We start from the raw sequence: 23,402 nt of genomic DNA on the forward strand, positions 1-23,402 counted from the left end.
TAATTGCTTTTTCCCTTAAAAATGGGGGAGCTAAGACCTTGGATATTTGCCTAATGGCTCAAACAGAACCATGACCCAGCTGCCAAGTCTTTCAGTCCTTTTATAGCCTAGGAACATTTGCCATTGAAAGAAAACTGATGAGTTTGATTTTCCTCAAAGAGATATTTTGTACTGACCTCTGGCCCCATTAAATGCTTTGGCTATCACCCATTCCCTGTAATAGGAGCAATAAATTCGTTTTAATTTAGGACATTTTCAAGTAGGGAATATTGACAAAAACAAAATAATGTTTTGACAACAACCAAAATGAAGTCATGAATAAATAACTACATTGAACTTAACTGATAAATTAGCAAAACTTATTCCCAAGAAAATGACTGGTCTGTTTCAAAATTAGGCCAAAGCTATTCCCATTTTTAATAGAAATGTAGTCTTGCTCTTTAGGCCAGAGGAAAGGTGAGCTGCATAGAAAGACATTTAAAAGCATAAAAAGGCATTTATCCTTTATGACAGCCTGCTTAAAATAGGTCTATTTGTTTTCAGCTAAATGCCAAAAGAATCAGCCAGACTACTCTAGTAGCCTTCTGTATGGCAAGGCATTTATTTTCATGGTATAAATACCTTTATCAGGTATTTCAGCAGGCTTGTTTTTCAGATTTCTTTGTATTAGTTTCTTAGATTGATGTCACAGAACTGAAATTCTGGTTAGATGTTATCTGTATGGGTTTCCTTTTGAGTGAAAGAAATGGCTCCTAATTTGGAATATTCCTACTGAAGAAGCAGATAGGGGTGTAGGTGGCATTGATCCTTGTGCTAATCTTCTTTAGTTAGGTAACATAATGATGACAGATGGCAAAAGGATCCAATAAACCACAAAAACATATTTGCAAAGCTGGGAGGCCTTGGATGGTGTTGATTTTTGCTAAGTCCAAATGGCTAAATCTTTCAGGGTACAGGTAGCCTGAGGGCATTGTTAGCTGCATAAAAACTAATTGGACCAATTTAAATGGAAGAAAATTTTGCCTGAAGTCTTTAATCACACTAGTAACCTAATGGTTTTCGGTTCAGCATAGTCAGGTCTGTGTTTAGGAAGATGAATTCATGCATGCAGCTTATAAAACTCTAAACAAGATAAGAGCATTAAGGGGAATAATAAATATCTCAGAAACTTTTGTGTAGGTATATCCTATGTTTTAGAAATCATTGCAGGAAGGCAAGCAAGCAATCGTTGGTCAGAGGAAAGTATAATTTTTTAAAAAATCAAACAAAGGAAGACATGAGTGAGATGATTCTGGTTTTTGTTATGATGATAAGGAATGAAACCTCTTGATGAACTTGATGCTGATCTTTACATACAAAGGATCCAGAACTGTAATTTGTCACTTTAGTGGGTTCCCCGAGTAACAAAACAATAACTTGACACATGGTGTTACTAAAAGTAATGTGTTTCAGTATAGAGAATGGACTAAAACTGATGAAATTTTGTTCAAATTCTGGCTCTGCCATTACTGTGAGGGTTTATACAAGTCACTCAAATTTTCTGACTCTTTCCATCCCCAGAGAGGGGAGGTAAAATCAATACATTCCCAGATACCTCGGGAGATTTTGTAAAAATGTTATAAGCTAATCAATGGAAAAGTGTGAACAAGGTATGAAGCCCCCTTTTAAGTAAAGAAACCATTACCTTCCATTATGGAAGGTCTCTCTTTTATTTTTCTCTGTGTTTTGTTTTTGTACCAGGGATTGAACTCAGGGACACTCAACCACTAAGCCACATCCCCAGCTCTATTTGGTATTTTATTTAGAGACAGGGTCTCACTGAGTTGCTTAGCATCTTGCTGTTGCTGAGGCTGGCTTTGAACTTGTGATCCAAGCCTCTGGGATTACAGGTGTGCACTGCCACTCTCAGCTATTCACTGATTTTAATTCCACTATTACTTTAAAGCCATGAACAATGCCTACATTTGCCATAATTCATCAAATCAAAGTTCCCAAGTCGCAATAGCCACAACCTAAAGAATGATTTAAAAAAAAAAGTTTCTTTTGGACTATACACCCATTTGAAGTCTCCTTTGGAATGTAATACAGTCAAAAGCAATTATGGCACCAGTGAGTATTCTGAGAATTCATGAAGCCCACAGCCAAAACCATGATCCATTGCTCCAATACAGAAAGCATTTGGCAGGCAACAGTTTGGAAGCCACAATACTATCTGCTTTGGATGTTTTAAATGGGGCCATTTGGATTCATTGTGACACTGGCTGGTCACACTACTCTGGGGAGATGGCACCAGAGTTCACCAGTCTCTTCAGAGAATATTTTTCTTATTTCTTCTTGTGCTTTGCTTAATGGTATACCATACTAGATAAAGAGATATTAGAGCATTCATTTTAGGGGACCCTCCCTTTTCCCAAGCATCACAACATGAATATTCTGCAAAACTTTCTGTTAAAAAAATGGTTGGATAGCATCTCTGGGCCAGTACCAGCCTTACACAGCCTGCCATTCATATCCTTAATGATAGGTTTATGAGAAAGAGCTTCCTCCACACTTTGCTCTGCTTCATCTTAGATGGAAGTATGGTTCTTTTTGTGAAATGGAGCACTAAAGGAGATGGTTCCTTCAGGCATATAGCACAGTTCAGTTACTATTTCAAACGAAATGTATCTGGACAAAAAGCTACAAACACCACCCCTTAGTAATAGCAGTGATGTGTAGCCAGGTATGCCATAGCACGTATGTGAAAATCAGGCTTTCAGCCCTGGCCAGATGTTGAACACTTCAGATAAGGAAGATAAAAATCTCCTGCCAAAGTGGGCACTATGTAATCTCACTCAACCTTTCCATGCCAAAGCCAGTTCCCCAAGTCGACAGCTCACAAATACCTTTTAAAGAATCATAGAATATAAGAAATAGAGGGACCTGGGACATCACACCATGGGACTTTCAGATGGTTGCTTAGATGGCTCTACTGAACCTAAGGCCAACAGGTGCTTCAGTCTTGACATAAAACACTTCCAGAGGTGGGAAACAGCCTGTTTCTGGGAGAACTCAATCTCTTTTTAGACATGCTTCACCTTAAGAAAAGTAGTGCTTTATTTTAATTCTTCCCCATGTCCAAGGCTCAACCTAACCCTGTAGATAGTCACCTATATAAGCTGACACAGACCTCAAGTCTGCTCTGGATATTCAGATGGTACAAACTCAGTCTAACCACTTGTCATCTGGCACAGACCACCTCTCACTCACAAAGCAGTCAGGAGACTGTCTGGTGCCCTGCTAGAATCCAGATGTGCCTTCTAGCCTACAGATTTCCCCTTTACCTTTATCTTCACCAAAAATAAATAAAGCAAATCCACATCATCTTCTCGTTTTTAGGGTTAGTTTCTAATAATCAGTACTTTTTCAAAGAGCACAGAAAACCTCTGTTTTAATCATTCTTCCTTGGAACTTTGCCTACAATGTGCATCCAATCACTGGCTTAGTTTGTAGGCTCTATTTGCCTTTGCTCTGTATTCTAGTACTCTTCTCATTCTTCATAGTTGTTTTGTAATCTTATGTATATACTTACTTATTTCTTAATGGATGTATTTTTTACTTAATGCACTTTTCATGAGTTTCATTATGTCTGCATTAATTTTAGCCAACATGGTCTCATATTTTCATTAGCTTTGAACATCTTGGTAGCTATCTTTGCCCAAGGTCGGTGACTCCATTCACAGACAGTGTGAACATTTTTAAGCAGGCCAGTGTCTCTCATAAGCCATAGCCTAATGGAATGCTTACACAGAACTACAGGTTACATGTGGATTTGGGTGTGAACTGACCTAGTTAGCACACAGTCTACTAGGACATCTATGTCCCTAAAACATGGAATCAGACAGGAAATATTTTTGAAAATTTTGTTTTCTGCTCTTTATTTTAGATAAATTGTTCATTTCCTAGTACACTTTTATAATAGACAATGGTTGGTGATTATATTTATCTCTACATATACATTGCAGAATTAATCTAAATTGTTAAGCCTAAAGCACAAAACTTTCCAGTACTAAAATATGTCAATATAATATAGCAGTATTCAAAAACCCAATGTAAAGACTTCTTTGCTTCTTATAAGAGATAATTTTATTCCACACATGCAAAATATGAACTCACCCATAAAGAATTATATGTCATTTGCATATGTGCCTATCTGTGGCACACATCATCCTGTTAGAATAAAGAAGGCAATGTAGTTGACAAGCAATGTTGAAAACTGAAAAGTTGAGCATGTTCCTTACCTGCCATTAGTTCACATTTACTTTCTTAGAATCCCAGGGCAACTGCATTACTGGAACTGCCTTATTTTCACTCTCCACAGCTTTAGGAAACAGAGGTCCTGCCATCTCTCTTCAACTCTGGGCTCCTATGAAATTCTTGCTGAAGCCTGGATGGGTTGAGAACACCTAGTTCCATTGACCAGTGTCTGGTTTCTTCTATTTTGTTTGACCTGGGCATGCTCAGCTTCCAGCTAGTTCCATTCACCAGGGTCTGGTTTCTTCTGTTTTGTTTGACCTGGGTGTGCTCAGCTTCCATCTGCCTGTCATCCTAGAACAGCATTCCGTGCCAGCCTATGTGGCATCTCTTGGGCAGGAAGATTAAGTCTTCTGGAGTGAATCACATTCAGTAGCTGAACAAACAATGCATCATAGAGGTGGGCTTTTATTCATAGGAAAGCAGATAGCCATTTTGGTGATAAAATATTTATTCCTCTTTTATCTTCTTGTTGCCAAGACTACTGCATATAGCATATTTCTTAAGAGGAGCTTAAGTGTTAAAGAGGTTAGATATATTAATAGGGAAATTTTTATTTTGAAAACATATATTAACATTTTATTGCCCAGAACTCATATGGTTTGCTATTAAATGTTTATTGAGATCACACTGTGTCATACTTTAAGCCAATACTTTTTCTTATTTTTATTCATTACCTTCCTATAAGAAATAACATTCTTTATAGCTTAAGAAAGTGAGGGAAAAGATGCAGTCATTTTTAAGCTCAGTGAATTAATCAGTGTGAACTGATATTAACTTTCAAAAAAGTTTGACTTCTCTAAACGAACATTTTAGCATAACTTAATTTTATTTATTTGAACATACTTTTCTCTTAGCTATTTACCAAATACTGAGTAAACTTGATGGGGTCCAAAGATGTTAGCTGGGAGCTCGGATCTCCCTGAGCTGTCTGTGCAGTGGGGGTCACTAGCACACAAATGCAGATCATTCTATACCTAGGCAGACTCAGATTAGCACTGTGGTAGGAGCTCAAAGTTCTGGAGATGCAAGGAAGAGAACAAGGTTGATCCTGGCTGTTTTCAAAAGGCCTTCAAAGAATATGAATATGCTGAGTGTGAGTTAGATCTTGAAGGATTGTACATGCAGGTAGTATTTGTTAAGTATTTACTAAATGTCAAAACTGTTCAGGGCTTTAAATGTAATGACTTTTAATTCACATGATTAACCTTACTAGCTAAATTGTGTCACAATTCCCACTTTAGAGTTGCATAACTGAGGCATAAAACAGTTAATAACTCTTCAAAGGCCATAGATTAATAAATGATGGGCTCAGGATGCAAATTCAAATTATAACAAGAATGCTCATTCTTAATTATTACATGATGTTACTTCCTGTCATGGATAAACAAAATGTCAACAAGCACATTTAAGCAGGGGGAGCATCTTAACCATAGTATTGGCGAAGAGAATATTAGGAATGTTTAGAAAATTTGAAGTTGATTAGCATGGCTTGAACTTGGGGGGTGAGTATTGAGGAATTATAGAATACAAGATACATGGAGAACACAAGGAGAAGTGAATGGCAGAGAGTTTGGAACATCGGCCTGAGGAACTGCAGTAATACCTGGTAGAGGGAAGAACTGATTGATTGGAGGGATGCACGACATTAGGAATCTATTAAGTAGTTTCCTTGGAAACTATTTGTTGTGCTTCCCTGTGTGCCAAGCACTGTTCTCAGTGTTCGAAGTATAGAAGAGAATAAGAGAAATCAGGCCCTACTTGTGTAGGAAAATATAAAGAATGTGTAAGTAAACAGATAAATGAGCAAGATAATTTATGTAGATATAAAAGGAAAAGAGTAGAATAATATAATGTGATATAGAGTAACCATGGGCAGAGGAGTGGCCACTTTGGAACAGTTATCAGAGAAGGCTCACTGAGAAAGTGTCATTTGAATTGAGGCCTGAATGACAGAAGAGTCAGTCATGTGTGAATGCAGGTCAAGGGTTCAGCAGAATAGCATTGGGGTTCATTAAAAAAAAACGTACCAGGCAGATTTAACAAATGCAAAGGCTCTGAGTTGGGAAAGAACTTGAAGGGCTCCAGGGACAGAGAGGATTCTAGGAAGAAGTGCTTAGTAAAAAAAAAAAAAAAATAGGGAGAAGGGTACAGGTTGAGGTTGGAGAGGTTGGCAGGGTCAGGACCTTGTAGTGGGGGCAAAAAGCATTTGCATTTTATTCCAAATGAAGTGGAAGCCAAGTTTTAAGTAGGTAAAGGCTTAGCCCATTTTATATTATGAAAAGATCACTTTGGGAAATATTATAGGGTATGAAAAGAAAAGTGAAAGCAAGGAGATCAATTAGGATACAAATTGCAGAGTTCTAGACAAGAAAGAAATGATGTGGTCCAGAACTTGAAGGAGGAACAAGGTGAATAAATTAGATTGTTTTGGAGTCAGAGCTACAAGGACTTGAGAAAAGATATGAGAAAAATGAAGGCACAAAAGGTAAGTCCAAGAATTTTTGCTTAAGTGACTGCATGATGTAGTGCCAGTAACTGCAATGGAGAGAACAGGCTTGGATGTTGGGGATATGAGTTCTTCTATGGACATAGTGAGGTCATGTCTGGGGGCAAAAGGGGAAGCCACTTTGAAGATGGCAAAGGATGATGAGCTGCGAGAGAAACTACAGATATGAAATTAGCTGATTGATGTGAGTAGATATTAGGGTGAGGGGGTGAGGGTTTTAATACTTTCAGGTTTTGAGTCTGATGAACTAGAAAGGAAGTTACTCTAATAATAAATTGATAAAAGAGTAGGAAGACTGAGAAAAGAGAAGGATCAATTTAGAGCAGGAGGAAATACATATTCAAATAATGAATAAGTACATAGACCATAGACTTTGCAATTGAAAAGTCTTGGGTTTGACTCCTAGATGAGCCATTTACTAGATCCTTGTAACCATATACTTAATTATTTCCATTTCCATTGTTTTCTTATCTGTAAATTGATATAGTGATAAGGATTAAATGAGATGATTCTATATAAATGCTTCACAAACAGGAATCTTGTAGTAAATATTATCACTATATCAAAATTGTCATTATAATAATAACAATATAATAATGATAATACTTCGTGGAATGTATTTCATTTATGTTAATTATTATTGAGAGGATAATGTTCTTGCTCTTAGTTCCACTTAAGTAAATATTGTAAGCATATGAACCCAGATTTAGATCCAACATTCCTTTTTATTTTTATTGAATCAGTAAGGCAAGCTGGAAATTATGCTTTATTTCTATTGTACAGCTAAATAAACTGGGGCTCAGCAAGGGTGACAAGACCAAGGTTAGACTGCCAGGAATTGTAACCTTTGTGGAAGACAAGACTCACACCTGGATATGAATTACACCAAATAATTCTGAACTCCTTCCCAACACTTACAAGATAAAAACACCACTGTACCACTTTGTCATTTCTCTGGGATCTATGCTAAATGAATAAATTCTGTTTAATGGAAAATTTTTTAGCAAGTCAGCATAGCATGAAGCTCTTTCTCTAATTTTCCAGTGCTGGACCAGGGTCCTCTCAAGGCCTGTCTTTGGAGGAGGTGAAAAGAAGTTTGCAGAACTCACCCATTGACAAGTACGGTAAGTGGACAGACCCTCTAGGCTCATGAGAAAACCACCCCTAGGCAATGGCATCTACTCCTTCATGACAAGTGAGAAAACATAGTATTTTGTAATATCCAGAAATGAAAGATATTTTAAAATATTATAAAATCCTAACTCTAATCTTCAAGTCTTTTATAATTCTGCAGTTTACCTTTAAGCTTAATAATAAAATAAAATTAACCTTTGACCTCTCAAGACATTTCAAACATTTCATCATCACGTTATCAGGTCTGTGGCCTCAAAGCCCCACGTCATCCATAGATGTATATGAAGGAGAAGAAAAACCAGGAATGAGTTTTCATAATTACATTGTATCCCAGGAAAACTCTTTCCACCAACTAGCCACCCTCTGGTGACTGATAAATATAGCCATTCCCTCAAAGAGCTGCAGAGAAGGCTGGGAGAGCCAATGGGCTCCATTTCACACAGGTCTACTGCAGAATGGATTAACACAGGTCTCAGAAATAATTAATAAAGTTCTGTGCAGGCTTCTGGAAGGCAGAGTACGTACACACAATCTCCCTTATCATCAGCTGCCATATTAATGCATGAGGCCTGTGATGTCCTTTCTTCAACCTTAAAGCCTGAGAGGCTGTAGGAATTTTGGCACAATGGGTTCCTTTATTTATGGCAACTCACTTTGACTACATGAAGAACTGCATAAAATGTCAGCTAAAGAGATCAGATTAAGACAAGAGTTGTGTTTGAGGAAGAATACATTGGGTGATGTGTGCCTGCTTCTCTGACAGAGATGGCAGATATGGGCTTTGGAATCTTCACCAACACACCTCAACTGCAGTGTCAGTACCTGAGGTATCAGAAAGCATTTAAGAAACAAAGGAGAAACTTTGTTCTAGATAGATGCAGACACACTACCTGGGTAGATAAAGGAAGAAAATGTGCTTCTCACTCCCAATACATGTATAGAATGTAGCTGAGTGCTTTTCTTAAAAAAATAATAAAGTATTTATTTATTTATATATTTTTATTGAGATACTGCAGATTGAACTCAAAGGTGCTATACCACTGAGCTACATTCCCTACCTTTTATTTAAATTTTAAATTTTCATTTTGAGACTAGGTCTTGCTGATTTGCCCAGGCGGGCCTAGAACTTGTAATTCTGTCTCCTGAGTAGCTGGAATTTCAGCAACTGAGTGCTTTTTAATCATCCACTTCACAATATAATTAGCCAGTCCAGCAAAAGATCTTTTTGAGGGGAAAATGTGCTCCACATGTCACTACATTGCATTTCTTAATAGATATAATGTCATTTCTTCAAGCCTCACAGATGTGACTCCCCAACCACTAAATACAGGGCATTCTTTGGGTGCTTTGACCAGAAGTCTTTCCTTTTATGGTAGAGTTTCAAGATGAAGCACCTCTTTAACTTAGAGAACTTAAGAGATCCGCTTCTTAAAGAGACAGAACTATAACAATTCCCAAGCTGGAAAAGACAAAGGACTTAATAATGCAAAAGTTGTTTTTTTCTATTCATATATGTACCAGGGATAAGAAAAAACATTAGAATAGTTGATCAGGGTGAGGATACCTACAGAAAAAGAAGATATATTCAATATCTCTCACTATAAATACCACATAATACAAGAAAGAACCCTTTCATTTTCCTTCATTTTCATTTCATATACGAAGTGTGGTATAACAGCGACTTCATGAGATGTTTCTTCCTTTCTCTCCCCCGCCCCTCTCTCAGAGCTAGAGAATTAAGGTCAAATTAAATGGCACAACTATTTTATGTGGAGATGTTTCAGTCTTTTCCTAAAGCCCTTGGTCTAGTTGCACTCCTCTTAAGCCAAGTGACTTCTTAGGTCACATGTTTGCCTTTACTCTCTGGCAATAATGGCATCAATAATAAATGCCAGCCTCCATGCCTGCTGATTTTGTTACCAATCCTGAAGGAGCGCCTGCCCACACTGTTGGGACGTATGTTCACAATCATATTTTCATTGGAGTCCTGTGGGGCAGGAGACACTGAAACATCACAGGCCAGTAAAACTACATGTGGCACATTGAAGGTTGATTACAGTAATAAAAGGATTACTAGCTTATTAAAGCATCAATCCATGCATGGAATGAAGTCACATTTTCAGCCCAGAAGAGAGGAAATATTTGTGCTCCGTGATATAGATTTGGTTTTAGTCCACCTAGAGTTAAAATTCAGTGATGTATATCAGCTAGCCCTCATCTCATCATGCCCCACCCTGACCTTCCTCATATCTGACCAGACCTGTCCCACAAGAGGTGAGTGAGAGAGTCAACGAAGCATCAGCAGCAGCCGCACTTCCTCTGAGGAGAGTTTATGTGCTGCCTAAGGGATTTTGACAGAGACCTCTCTTATGAAAATAAATATGCCTACCCAGCTGCATGTTGCTAGGTGGCTTCATAAAAACGTAGATGGCTGGGTTGCTACTGAAATCTAAGCTATCAAAGGGGACAAAAGCAATAGTAACTACTAATGAATGTGCCCATTTTCACAGAATCAGTGAATGGTTTCCTTACTTCAGAACAGAAAGGCAGCAGCTTCCTGGCACATACCTCTCTGTTCTCTTAGACAGTGGCATAAAGTTAAGCCACTAAGCCAGTTCCTTTGACAGACCCATGGATATTCCTTGAAGTCATCATTTGCCACTGGTATTTAGACTTAGGCATTGAGTACATTTGAAACTCAAGCTGTCAAGAAGAAAATTAAATACATACATAAATAAAATAGAGCCACCCTGCTGCACAGAAAGTGTCTTTTCTTTTTTTTCTAACTGCTATTCCCACCTCCTCTTGGGGGCCAACAGTGGTCTGTCACTTATTGATGTCAGACTGATGATTATCTAATGCACATTGACAATTTATAAGTCAATGCTATCATTTCTCCCATTTACAGATGAAGATACTGAGGCTGGGAAAGAATAAGTTAATAAAAGACATAGAGCCTACAGATTTGCCTGACATGAGAGCCTGTTCTCATAGCTTCAAGATACACCACCTTCCTGATCTGTCCCCTGTTATACTCCAAATCCCAAATGTCACCTAGACAGCATAGCTCCAGATCAGACATCTATCAGTCATGTTTATCTGCTGTTTTCATTGTAAGTTTCAGGATTGTTTTATAGCTGCTCAGCAGCTTCTCTGGTCCAGACTCTGTTCACCAGATCCAGGAAAGCTGCCTGACTGCTGTGTGTTGCATTGAGTCAGGCTAAAAAATGGGGAGAGTACTGGAAGGCCAATAAGTAATAACTGAACTTCTTTCTGATGCAGGCTATGTGTCGGATCCCATGAGCCCAATGCATTTTCATTCTTGCCGGAACAGTGGCAGCTTTGAGGACAGCAGCTGACAGCATTTGGCATATACCTAAAAGGAGTTTTCCCCCACACTGACAGCAATGAGTCAAATCATGGCAGGCTTGCTCCCAATTATACTACTTTACTCTCTAAGGTCTCCTTAAATTGGCTTGTTTATACTGGTCCTACTTCATCCCTCTTCATGAGTTGGTTTTTGGGTTTGTGGTTAAAGAAGGAGATGTAAAAGAACCAAGACAGAATATATATCAAGGATTGTTTTTCACTTTGTAAGTAAAAAAAAAAAAAAACAGTTTATTTTATAACTTGGAAATGGGGCCTCAGTCTGTCTGTGGTGGGCACTTAATAATTATTACGTTTTCCTAGACAGAGTTATGTACACTTGTGTTTGAGAGGCATGTGTTTGATTTCTTAGAATATTGGTCATTTTCTTATCTCACTATGTTACTTCTGGTGTGGAGCTCTATGATTAAAGATTCTTTGGTGGTGTAGAAAATTGATTCAGATGTGTATTTTTATTACAACAATACTTCCACTGAGTATGTCTTCTTTCAGACATATTGGTAAAGAGCAATAATGACCTTCACATCAAAGAGCTTCCCAAAACAGAGTACTTAGTTTTTTACCCCCCTCCCCCCTTTTTATGTCATACCAAGTGTTCTATGCTCTACTTAGGCAACTTGTTGCTGTCAGTACTAAGATGCTCTAAATGCTATCTGCCCAGTTATGAAACCAGTCACCTGATGTAAAGCTCCCATTTATATCAGAATCTGGCACAGACCTAAAGTGCCTGCTCTCTTTAAGAAAGGTTCCAGCCAGAAAGACAGGAGTGCTTCCACCTGATGAAAGAGTTTTGCCACTGAAAGACAGACTTGGTTAAAAAGAAAAAGCAGGGACCCATGAAAATTTAGTGATAATTACTGACCTCAACAAGATAAATAAAATTAGAAAAGGAAGATTTGGCCTCCTCTAAGTCAAGGCTTCTTGACCTTGGCCTTAGTGACATTTTGGACAGGATAATTCTTTGTTGTTGGGGGCTGATCTGGGCACTGTAGGCTGTTTAACAGCTTCCTGGCCAATACCACTTCCTGTGATAGATAATTTTATGTGTCAACTTGACTAGATTGTGGTCTGTCCAAGATACCTGGTTAAACATTATTCTACATATGTCCATGAAGATGTTCCCAGGAGAGAATAGCATTTGAACTGGTACATTGAATAAGGTGAACTTCCCTGCCCAATGTGAGTTGGCATCATCCAATCCACTGAGGACCTACACTGGGGAAGAAGATAGGATTCCCTTACTGTCTGATTGACTTCTTGAATTGGAACATCAATATTTTCCTGCTCTTCTGCACTCCTGGTTCTCAGACCTTTAGATTCAGACTGGAATCTATGTCACTGACTTTCTAACTCTTAGATCTTTGAACTATACCAACAAACTGTGCAGGATTTCCTGCTTGCAGAAAGCAGATCATGGGATTTCTCAGCCACCATGATTATAGGAGCTAATACCATATAAGACATATACATGCATATTCATGTATATACATACATATGTACATTTGAATATACACATATATACACATACATATATACAGAGTTGGCCCTCTGTGTCAATGGGTTCCACAATGGAGAATTTGACTAACTATAGATAAAAAATACTTTAAAAAAATTACATCTTTGCTAAAGAGGTGCAGACTCTTTATTATTATTCCTTAAAAGATAAAGAATAACATATTTGCATAGAATTTACATCAGATTATATATTATCTAGAGACAACTTGAAGTATACCAAAGAATATGCATAGGTTATAGGTAAATACTATGCCATTTTGGTGGGGGAGGTACCAGAGATTGAACTCAGGGGCATTTGACCACTGAGCCACATTCCCAGCCCTATTTTGTATTTCATCTAGAGACAGGGTCCCACTGAGTTGCTTAGCACCTCACTTTTGCTGAGGCTAGCTTTGAACTCATGATTCTCCTGCCTCAGCCTCCTGAGTTGCTGGGATTATGGGCATGTGCCACCATACCTAGCACTATGCCACTATGTATGGGTATACACAGAAATTCTTGAACCAATTCCCCCTGGATACTAAGGGACAACTCTCCATCTTATCTATCTATCTATCTGTCTATCTATCTATCTACTATTGGTTCTGCTCCTTCAGAAAATCTGAACTAATATATTCCTCTGCAAATCATGACAATCAAATATGTCTTCAGACATTTCCAAATGTGTCCAGAAGGATGTAATTTCCCCTGGTTGAGAACCTCTGTTCTAAAGCCAAGGAGGACATAGAGGTATATAGAGCCTGCCTCTGATCAGCAGCATTTAGGCATATCTTCCTTCTTCTCCTCCTGAAGTCAGTGGAATACAAAGGAATTGGGAGGTTGAAGTGCTGATTGCTCCTTGGATATCTGTGTAAGCTCTTCTCTCCTTTCCTCCTGCCAATTAGAAATTTTGTGTGTAGAGGGCAATTTCTATCAAGAGAACAGCAACTCCACCTCTAAAATTCCTTTGAGCCTCTTCTTATGACCTTCAGTTTCAAAGTTGCCAGTCCCCACATGCTCTGATTAGCTTGTGGATAGCCCAGTGCGGGCCCAGAGATAGAAATTAAAACCTTCATACTTCCAGCTAGATTTATCCCTTTTAAGCCTCCAGCCTTTTCATTTCCCTACCCAATTATTCTGGAGTCACAGGTACTGTATCCCACCAAGCAGGTTCCCATAGGGCTTTATAATAAGCAGAGCCAAGAAACCTGAGGTGACTGCTCAGGCCTAAACCCTCTGGCAAAGACACAGAAGGAGAAACAGAAGCTGGTTAAAGAACACCTGTCTCCATAGCTCCCCTTCTGTTGCTTTGCTCTGGCTACTCTAGGGAATGAGGCAGTGCCTAGCCTAAGCCAGTTTGGGGCTTAATCCTTTAATGAGCTGAATTAAAAAAGGAATACCTTAAAAGCCGAGGTAGGGGTGGCAAAATGGAGATGGTTTAAACTAAAAGAATCACAGCTTAGGCAATGCTGTGCCAAACATATATGTAATCAGGACCATGGACAGTTCCGGGGTGAACCAGGAGTCCTCTCGCCAGTTCCCAGTGGAAGGGATCCTATGCAGAGGGAGGACTGTTTGCTTCTGAAATGCTTCTTTTTTAGAAAGGGGGTTTTCTAGAACAGATTTGTCAAGCTCCCTTTCTTTGTTTCCTCTAATTAGCCACCTCCTCTCTCCACACTGCATTTCCTTCTGCTGCTGCTTCCCTCTGGCTCTTGTCTTGTCAAGTATCTGCAAATAATGAGACTAATGTGTCTTGATTCCTGAGAAGGGGAACCTTTTCACAGATGCCAACCTGTAGCTCACTAAACCATTTTCATTACTACACACTTTCGGTGGGGCTCAGGGATCATCTTAGGGCTTGTCTTGAGATGATGGGATTTTTTAGTTTTGGGTTTTGGGGGTTCTTTTTTTTTCTCCCCCAGCCTCCTTATTGAAAAAATGTTTCACTAATTGCTTTCTTTTTCTGCTGGTAAAAATGAACTTCTAAGATCATGTTGCTGCATGCTTAGCACATTAAATTTTTTCCCACGTACATGCAGCCCTGCACTAACTCCGAAGATGTTCAATTAACTATAATTGTAAGCCAAATTACAGCAGCACCAGGAGAGAGTTATTCCAAGAGCATGATTATTTAGTTTAAATTATTTCTAAAGCTGACATTTCCTTAGGAAACAGAAAAAAAATGGGTGCTTATGGTAGAAGAAAAGGTTAATGCTAAACAATCCATCTAAAATGAAGGGTATGCTTTCTCTCTTTCTTTAATCTTCTTTCTCCTTCCCTCTTTCCTCCCTCTCCTCTCTTCCTTCCCTCTCTCTTAAACCATAAGCATTGGTTATGGAGCCATTTCAACCTTTCATTGTAGTTGTGTTACCTTCGACAAGTTATTTAACCTCTCTAAGCTACAACTTATTATCTGTAAGATAATGATAATACAATTTACCATGTAGAGTTGCTATGAAGATTTTAAATGATATAAAGTTTATAATGTAATAACTGCAGCATAATAGCAGATACTGCTATTTGTTGTTACTGTTATATCAACATGCATCTAAAGAGCTGTACTGTAAAAGGGGAGCATGAGAAAGGTGGAAATTTTCTTCCTTTTGTAGAAACAACTGTCAGCATCTCTAAAAACTCCATCTTCACAAGCAGCAAGCTGCCCAGCTTACATCTCTGAGGCAGACTGAGCCAAGATCTAGCAGACCTTAGGTAGCAATGTCTGATTTTATACCTGAAATAAAATCAGAAGGGAAATCAAATTCCTTCAGCTAAATGTAAGAACCAGAAAGAATTCTCCCACATGAGAAGGATGCTTAGTAAAAAGTAGAAAACACATTTATTGAGGGCCTTCTGCATGGTAGGGAGAGTTTTTGATTATTTAAAATGTATTATTTGACTTAATTTTCTACATAGTCTTATAAAGGAGGAATTCTTTAAATTTGTTCATTTAGTGGCAAATTCATGCCTGGAGATGCAGAATAACAAATCCAAGCTAGAAAAAAATAAAGCCAGACTTCAAAGCTAATTTTGTCTTGCACTACTGTCCATGATTTGCTTACTACACAATACTGCCTCCACTGTGATGGAGGAAAAGTTAAAACATAGCACATGTTCACAATTCAGAATTGTAAAAGCAAACATATCTGCAGTTCTATAGTCCTGAGGAAAATTTGGGAACTAACATAGAATTTTCAGAAACCAATAAAACAAACCTTTCCTGATTGCTGTGGTTCATTATTATAAAGTAAAGCCAAAAAAATAATTATTTTCTCTATTATAATTATGAAAGAGAAGGGGCTTGGAATAATCTCAAGGCTCAAAAAGCATGCATTGTTATTTTCTAGGCAGAAGGAACCAGAAATGATTGACAGAAACAAGACTCTCACTGTGATAAGCAGAAACAAAAAAAAGTTATGAGGGCAAAGCACAGCAATTAGGGAAGCCAAGGAGTTTCACATTCTTCTTTCCTCATTAGCACTCTGGGTGGGGAAAGCGAGGAGAGATGGTGTAGGCTTTACCAGAAGGATTTGAATACCTTATTTCTTCCTAGTTTTGTACTGCTTGCAGTTACTCAAGCATGCAGACTGAAGAGCTCCCCCTGATCATTTCCCTTCCATATTCCAAGAGACACATGGGCAAAGATGAGCCATTTGACATTTGCAATCCCTTCATAGGGTATCAGCTCAAAACTCAGCTGCAGCAATAACAGACTATGGTCCAAGACTGTCAGCTCAATTAGCACTGTATGCAAAACATGATGGAGAGGCAAAGTTCCTCTCTTTCTCCTTGGACACCCTACCTTTTATGAGGCTAACTAGAAATAAAAAGAGCAGGGGTCGCACATTTCTCCCTGGGCCAGAGATCCAAAGCAGCACAGCAGCCGACACAGTGGCAGGGTGCTAATTAAATTAGGCTTCTTGAATTAAAACACTGCCACGGGTGCCGGGCCCTGCTGATGAGGACACGTCTCTAATGCTCTCCCAGCATAGCTTTATGTGTAATTAGTGGGATTAAAGGAATATTATCTCAAGTATCTGTCTTTTAAGCAATGGGCTCATATGTGGAAGAGAGGCATCATCACCATCTTTAAAGGAGTTTTTAGGTTCACTAATGGCAACAACTCCCATCTTTTCTTTTATCTCAACTAATCAGGAAAGGGTAAGATTGAAATAAGACCACAAAAATGAGACTAAAATAATTTAATATTGAATTATCCTTCAGTTTTTTTTTGTTTTTTCTTTTTTACTCATAATAATCTATGATTTTCTTAACACCAGAGTGAAGAATATCAGGTTCTTCTTTAGGCATTTTTGGTTTTGTTTTTACTTTCCTGAAACTCAAACTAGTACATGTAAAAAGAATCAGTGTCAATATCTAGGATACCTTGAGGTGATCATAATAAAAATGAAAGCAACCCTGAATGATATAGGTTTATCCTATATGAGGTATGAGATTGTATGAGACAGAATAGAACAGAGCAGTTCTTAAACTTCAGCCCCACAATAGCTGACGGGCTTATTAAAACACAATTTGGTGAGCCCACCCCAGAGCTGTAGAATCAGAAGCTATGGAGTAAGGCATAAGAATGTACATTTCTAACAAGTTCCCAAAGGTGCTGATACTGCTGGTCCTGAGACCACAGTTTCAAAGTACTAGCAAGATGGAAAATCAAGGCCATTAACTTTAGAATTAGAATGGGATAAATGTCTGGCCAACCTCCCCTCATGCAATCACTGTGCCACCCTAGGAAAGTTACTTAGTCCCTCTGATGTTCAGATTGCCCATCTGCAAAATGGAGATTATGTTTCTTATCTCATAGAGAGGATTAACTGAAACAATGCAAGTGAATTACTTACCACAGTGCCAGGCACATGATGAATGTTCCATAAAGATTGGTCATGCTTGACATAACATGACAGAGAGAGAAAAATCAACCAAGTACCAAGGGTTAATCATTTGTTTTCTGGATATTAATGAAAGCATTATGGATTGAGAAATGAGTTTGTAACATAAGACTCTACAATAAAAAGAATTTGGAGATAACACAAAAGCACAATATTCTCTGGATACCATTATAACCAAATTTATAGTGCATTTAAATTAAGCAACTAATTACTAATGTCTCCAAGTATCGCAGGAGAGTGGGATCCTTGTGTTTTGATGAAAGAAAATTTAAAGTCAGACATGAAAAGCCAAGCAAGAAAATTTTATTATAAGTGAAAGTAAAATAAAGCTTAAGCAAAAAGCACTCTCAAGAGAGTGAGCATGGGTCATCTCCAAGCAGAGAATAACAAAGAAATAATGCTGCTTCCAAATTTAATGCTGTTTTGATATTCACCAGGAGAACGTGATTCCACCTTCTGCAGTTTTTGCCAATCAGATGCTCAACTCCTTCTTCCTGTTGGGTAAGGAGTTTTTGATCCTAGTTGGTCCTCTCCAGAACAGTCATGGTGGCTATCCTGTTCAGGGGTGAGAGGGCTTCATCTACAAGTCAATCCTATGATAATGTGGGTACTGGACTCAGTGACCAGACACACTTCATCTTAGTATGTCTGCACTATTAATGAAATTTCCTTCTGAAATATACTGAGAAACCTGGGGCTATACATTCTAACTTTACAATGACCTCAGTAGACCCTTCCAGAAGTTCGACCCATGGATCTTTCTCTCTTGAAATGTTTCTTAATTAATTTTCTTTGTTCCCGCCTGTCTCATCTTAGTGTTAGTATACATGTTGCTCTACAAGTTACTTGGTGGTTTATTAAAAGGCAATTCAAAGAAACCCTGTGACCCTGCTATGTTATTGATTTCACATTTCACTGCCTATTACTAACTACTACCTAAAACAAGGAATATGTATGTATTAGATACCTCTTGGGTGCCACCTCAGATCTTTTTATTATTATCCTAAGCCTTTGACCACTGAGTCATCCACTATCACTGCAACCAACTTTAAGTGGTCACAACCTGACCAGTTTCCCATCACAGCCAAACCCCTATTGCTTTTCATTCTGTGCCCTAGAGCCTCACTGTTGCCCTGAGGATAGTGTCCCAAGTCTTCTAGACCTTTGTAATTTAATCTGGCAGGCAATGAATGCTTGCCAACCTGTAGAATAAGCCTTTGTCCAAGGGGAGACCAAAACCGAGTAATAGATGTTTCTCACTCCTCCCCAGCACTGCATGGTCCTGAGGCACAGTTATCCTTAAAGCTTCAGAAGATAATTTGGTGAGACTTTTCATCAGTTGACCTAGATTGCAAACAGCACCACCTCAGTGTGACAGTTTAGGGACTGCTGTCTCCCTCTTCCTCTCTCACTGGACTTTCGCCATCCAGGCTCCCAAGGCACTGACTATGTGTTCTTTAGAGAAGTGGCAGTTTAAGTGCTTTTGTCTGAGGTTCTGCTTTCTTGGTGAGAACAAACAAGGAAAGATAACATGCAAATTAATGGAATTTGGGCCACTGATTCCCTTTAGTAAATGTGGTTTGTGGAATGAAGGAATAAGTAAATCTGTACTCCAAGGAGAGTAAAAATGAACTAACAAATGAATGAATTGGCATCTAGACTGAGATTATAATTTTAGCCTTGCTTCTTTTAAGCCCTCCTGAATCTCCCATGTTCTGTTTTGAGTCTCACAGTGTAGCACGTTGTGCTCAGCACTAGGGTTTGATCATGCCCTTTGCAAATATCCCTATCACCAGCAAAACCAGCATGTGTTACTCGAGATTTGCTGCCTTTGCTCTGTTTCCATAAACAGATTTTTTTTCTCTGTCTTTATTATACCTCTCATCTACTAATCTGCTTACCACCTTTCCTACTTTATTAGAATAGTAGTACTAAGCCTTCACATCATAACTGTCTCCTTTTTCCTCTCTAGTTGCTGGTTCAGCTTTTCTCTGCAAAGTGAAAAAGATTTTTTATGTGCCCTTCAGGAAATTCTGTCATTTGCATAAAAATGAATGGCCTTCTGGCTGGCCAGAAGGGTGCTAACCCCCTCATCTCCTCAGTGAGTGGTTCACTCCAGTTAGGCATCACTGACCCCTTGGTGGGCTACAAATGGAACACTATTTCATTACTTTTTGCTTTAACTCTTTCATATTCATTGAACACGGAATTCACTCATTTTTTAATACCTCAGAAGCAAGCGTTCAGGTTTTGCTATAGTAGGGCCCCACCTCTCACTTCATGGCTCCTGAGTTACAGTGATTGTCTGTCCAGTGTTAAGCCATAGATCTTCACAAAGAGAATAAGGAAGCTGAATGAAAAACAATAACAAAGGATTGATGGATTGGAAAGTCAGGAAAGTGAAGGTAAATAAAGGGCTTAGAAGTAATGAAATAATGGCACAGAATTGTTCATTTATTGCTCTGCAGAGCCCAAAATGTCTATACAGTTTTTATTTGTTTTATTTATTTATTTTTTTTGGTATCTACATATTTCACTAAAAACCTTCTGTCTCCGGGAATTTAAAGTCAGTGCATTCTTTGGGTAAGTTCAGCTGGTCAAATCTATGCAGAGCAAGCACATTTTTTAAAATTCCAGTAATTAAAATAATTGGCTAGCTAAGAAAAGACTGTCCCAGTTAATTGGTCTTCACTGAAGAAACATTAAGCTTTAGGGAAAATGCATGTTTAATAGAAGTAATAAGTTATTAATACAAATGGAAATTCTGCAAAATGTAAAATAGTGAGTAGTGGAAATTGTTCAAGTTGCTTGTAGAAACTAAATTAGTTTGTTACTTTTCTCACTCTATCCATTAAGCCATTAATTGATTTAAAATATTAATACAGCTTAAGAATTGTGGAAAGGCACCTCCTTCTTTGCAATTTTTCTGTCAAATCCTGCCACTGTATGGAAAATGATTAATCATAAGCATGCATTGCAATATACCAAAGCTGTATTGCACCATTAATAGGAGTGTTTACAAATGTTTACAAGTGTTCTTAGCCCAGTTAAAACACAGATCCTTCTTTATCCTCTTGTAATTTTAAGTGATCTGCCTTAAAAGTCATGTTTCCTCTTATTTTTGTAAACTCTGTGGAGTTCATTTTTCCTGCAGTGCTAATTTATGGTGTTTGTTTGCAAAACATGGTATTAATAACTATCAAAAATAACACTATACATTTAATAGTAGCTATTAGTTGTGTCTCCAAGGAGAAGATGACTAGTTCTGTATGCACTTGTACAGTTTCCTGTCACCCTGCTGGGTCACTCAGGGATCTCATTACATACTACACAGCAGGTAAACAAATGTGTGTTATCACTGGTGAAGGCCTGGGCTCACCATGCCTCTGGAGAACTGTAACAAACCATGCACTGTTGCAGAGACTCTTCTCATCACTCCTGTAAGGCCTAGTCAGAGACAGGTGCAACATTTTCCTTCATATCCCCTTTTCTGTAGGTCTTACCCTACTTTCTTACTCTAATGTTTGAATTTTTTAAAAAAAATCGATAATGATAAATTTGCTGGGATTTGCAAAATAGTGTACAAAACGGTTCTGATATTCATCATCCAGTTTCCCCCCAACTGGAACATCTGAGATGTTAGAATGCCCATCTTAGGACTTTACCACCAAAGTTAACAGAAGATTCTTTGGGAGGTGATTGAGCCTTGAAAACTCCATCCTCACTGATTAGATTAATTCCCTTATAAGAGAGACCTCAGAGAGCAGCCTACTCCCTTCTACTTTTCTATCCTGTGAAGACAGAGTGCACCATCTATATAAGCAACGAACCTTCAGGAAACACCAGACTGCTGCACCATGACCATGGAGGGGAACTTTCTACCCTCCAGAACTGTGAGAAATAAATTTCTGTTGTCACAATTCAACAAGTCTCAGATATTTTGTTATAGCAGCACAATGATAGCTCACTCCCCTTTTTAGGAAGGCTTGTTACTCAAACTATGTACAAAAAATCTTTAAGCCGATATTATTTTACCAGGTACAATAGACAAATTATAATAAAGCAGAAAAAAAAGAAAGAAAATGGAAAATATGTGTACGCAGAAGGCAAGATACCTAAATACTTTGTTCTCTGAAGTTTAATACACCCCAGTTGTTTCCTTGACCCATCTGTGAACCTTTCCTTGAAGAAGAAATAAGGAAAGAAATGCCACTAGCAAGAGCATTACAATTTTGAATGCCACTAAAAAGAGTATTACAATGTTAAATGCCAATAAGGAGAGTATTGCAATTTTAAAATCTCTTCACAAACGTTTTAAGACAATTGAGTGAAACTATCATTTCAGACTCTTCAGTTGTGAAAAACTTTAGTCCCAATTCCTAGTATTTTCACTCTCAATCCAAGTCCTCTCCTTAGAAACTTGAACTTATAAATATGTTTGTACCTACAAATACTTGAAATAATAGAAAAGTACATTTAAATAAGTGTATCTATTTAAGTAAATATATACATATATTTAATTTTCAATTTAATGATGTAATTATTTTAAAGATGTTATCAAAAGTTTTCCTTCTTTAACATAGGGACTTGACACTTGAAAGGGCCTCAAAGCTTGAAAATGTTTATTTCTGAATTTGCAGGAAGTACACTCTTCACAATGAGAGCTAAAACCAGCTGTGACCTGGGTAAGCACAAGGGAAAACCAAGGTTGCCCTGAGAGGACAGAATATTAATATTGAGAATGAAGGTCTGGAGTCGTAGCTCATTGGTAGACCTCTTGCCCCACACTTGTGAGGCACTGGGTTCGACCCTCATCACCACATAAAATAAATAAATAAAGGTATTGTGTTAATCTACAACTAAAAAAATATTTTTTAAAAAAGAAGAAGATTGAATATCAGGACTGAGCCCACAATGAGAGGAAGCTTTATCAACAATTGGCACATAAAATGGACTTCAAAAGGATCATTCACAAATTAAGATGAACTCAGTACAGTATACAAATGGCAAGTCAACCACACTGAATGAAAATGAGCATAAATAACAAGCCACAGAACCAGATCATCAAGGCTTCCAGATAATAGAAGACTCGACTCTATGAAAGAAAATAACTGTGTGTATTAGATAACTATAATATTTAAAGAAAAAATTGAAATGAAATGTCATGAAGTCAGAAAAATTAGCAAGTAGCAAATGACCATCAAAACTAAACAGGTATATATTTGGATTTAAGATTGGATAAAACTTTGAGAAATTAAAAAAAAAATCTTAAAAAGCTTGGCAGTTGCATTAACAGAAAATTTAACATACAGATACATTTTAAAAATAATTGGCAGATACCCCTGAAGAAATTACACAGAAGGGTACGGTTTAATAACAAAGGGTAGAAAATCTCAGTGCTTTTGTGCCTCACCTTAAAATAGAAATTAAAATACCTACCTTTTGTTTGCCATTAGATTCTGTTGCATGGGAACAATGCAAGAAATGTGTGATCATAACCCTTAAGTGGAGACCACTATTACCTGTTGAGGTAAAATCAATGAGACCACCGTTTCTCCCTCAAGCTACTCTTCTCTAATTTATTTCTCTCTTCAGGACCATTCTTGTCTATTAGACCCTGATTTCCCCTCAAGGCACATACTTGGAAAGGAAGATGAAAGGCATTGTGAATAGGTCCCACC

The 23,402-nt window shown here is 38.0% G+C and overlaps 1 protein-coding gene across 1 annotated transcript in view; it reads left to right on the forward strand.

Annotated features, from left to right (window-relative positions):
- Nucleotides 1-11,295, forward strand: part of Tnni3k (TNNI3 interacting kinase) — a 291,075-nt gene extending 279,780 nt beyond the window's left edge. The window contains exons 24-25 of the mRNA XM_071617944.1: nt 7,847-7,926; nt 11,219-11,295. Of these exons, the coding sequence (XP_071474045.1) occupies nt 7,847-7,926; nt 11,219-11,295 (157 nt within the window). The remainder of the gene's footprint in view (nt 1-7,846; nt 7,927-11,218) is intronic.
- Nucleotides 11,296-23,402: the final 12,107 nt, after the last annotated feature.

The sequence above is a fragment of the Marmota flaviventris genome, chromosome 10, assembly GCF_047511675.1.
Source record: "Marmota flaviventris isolate mMarFla1 chromosome 10, mMarFla1.hap1, whole genome shotgun sequence".
NCBI lineage: Eukaryota > Metazoa > Chordata > Mammalia > Rodentia > Sciuridae > Marmota > Marmota flaviventris.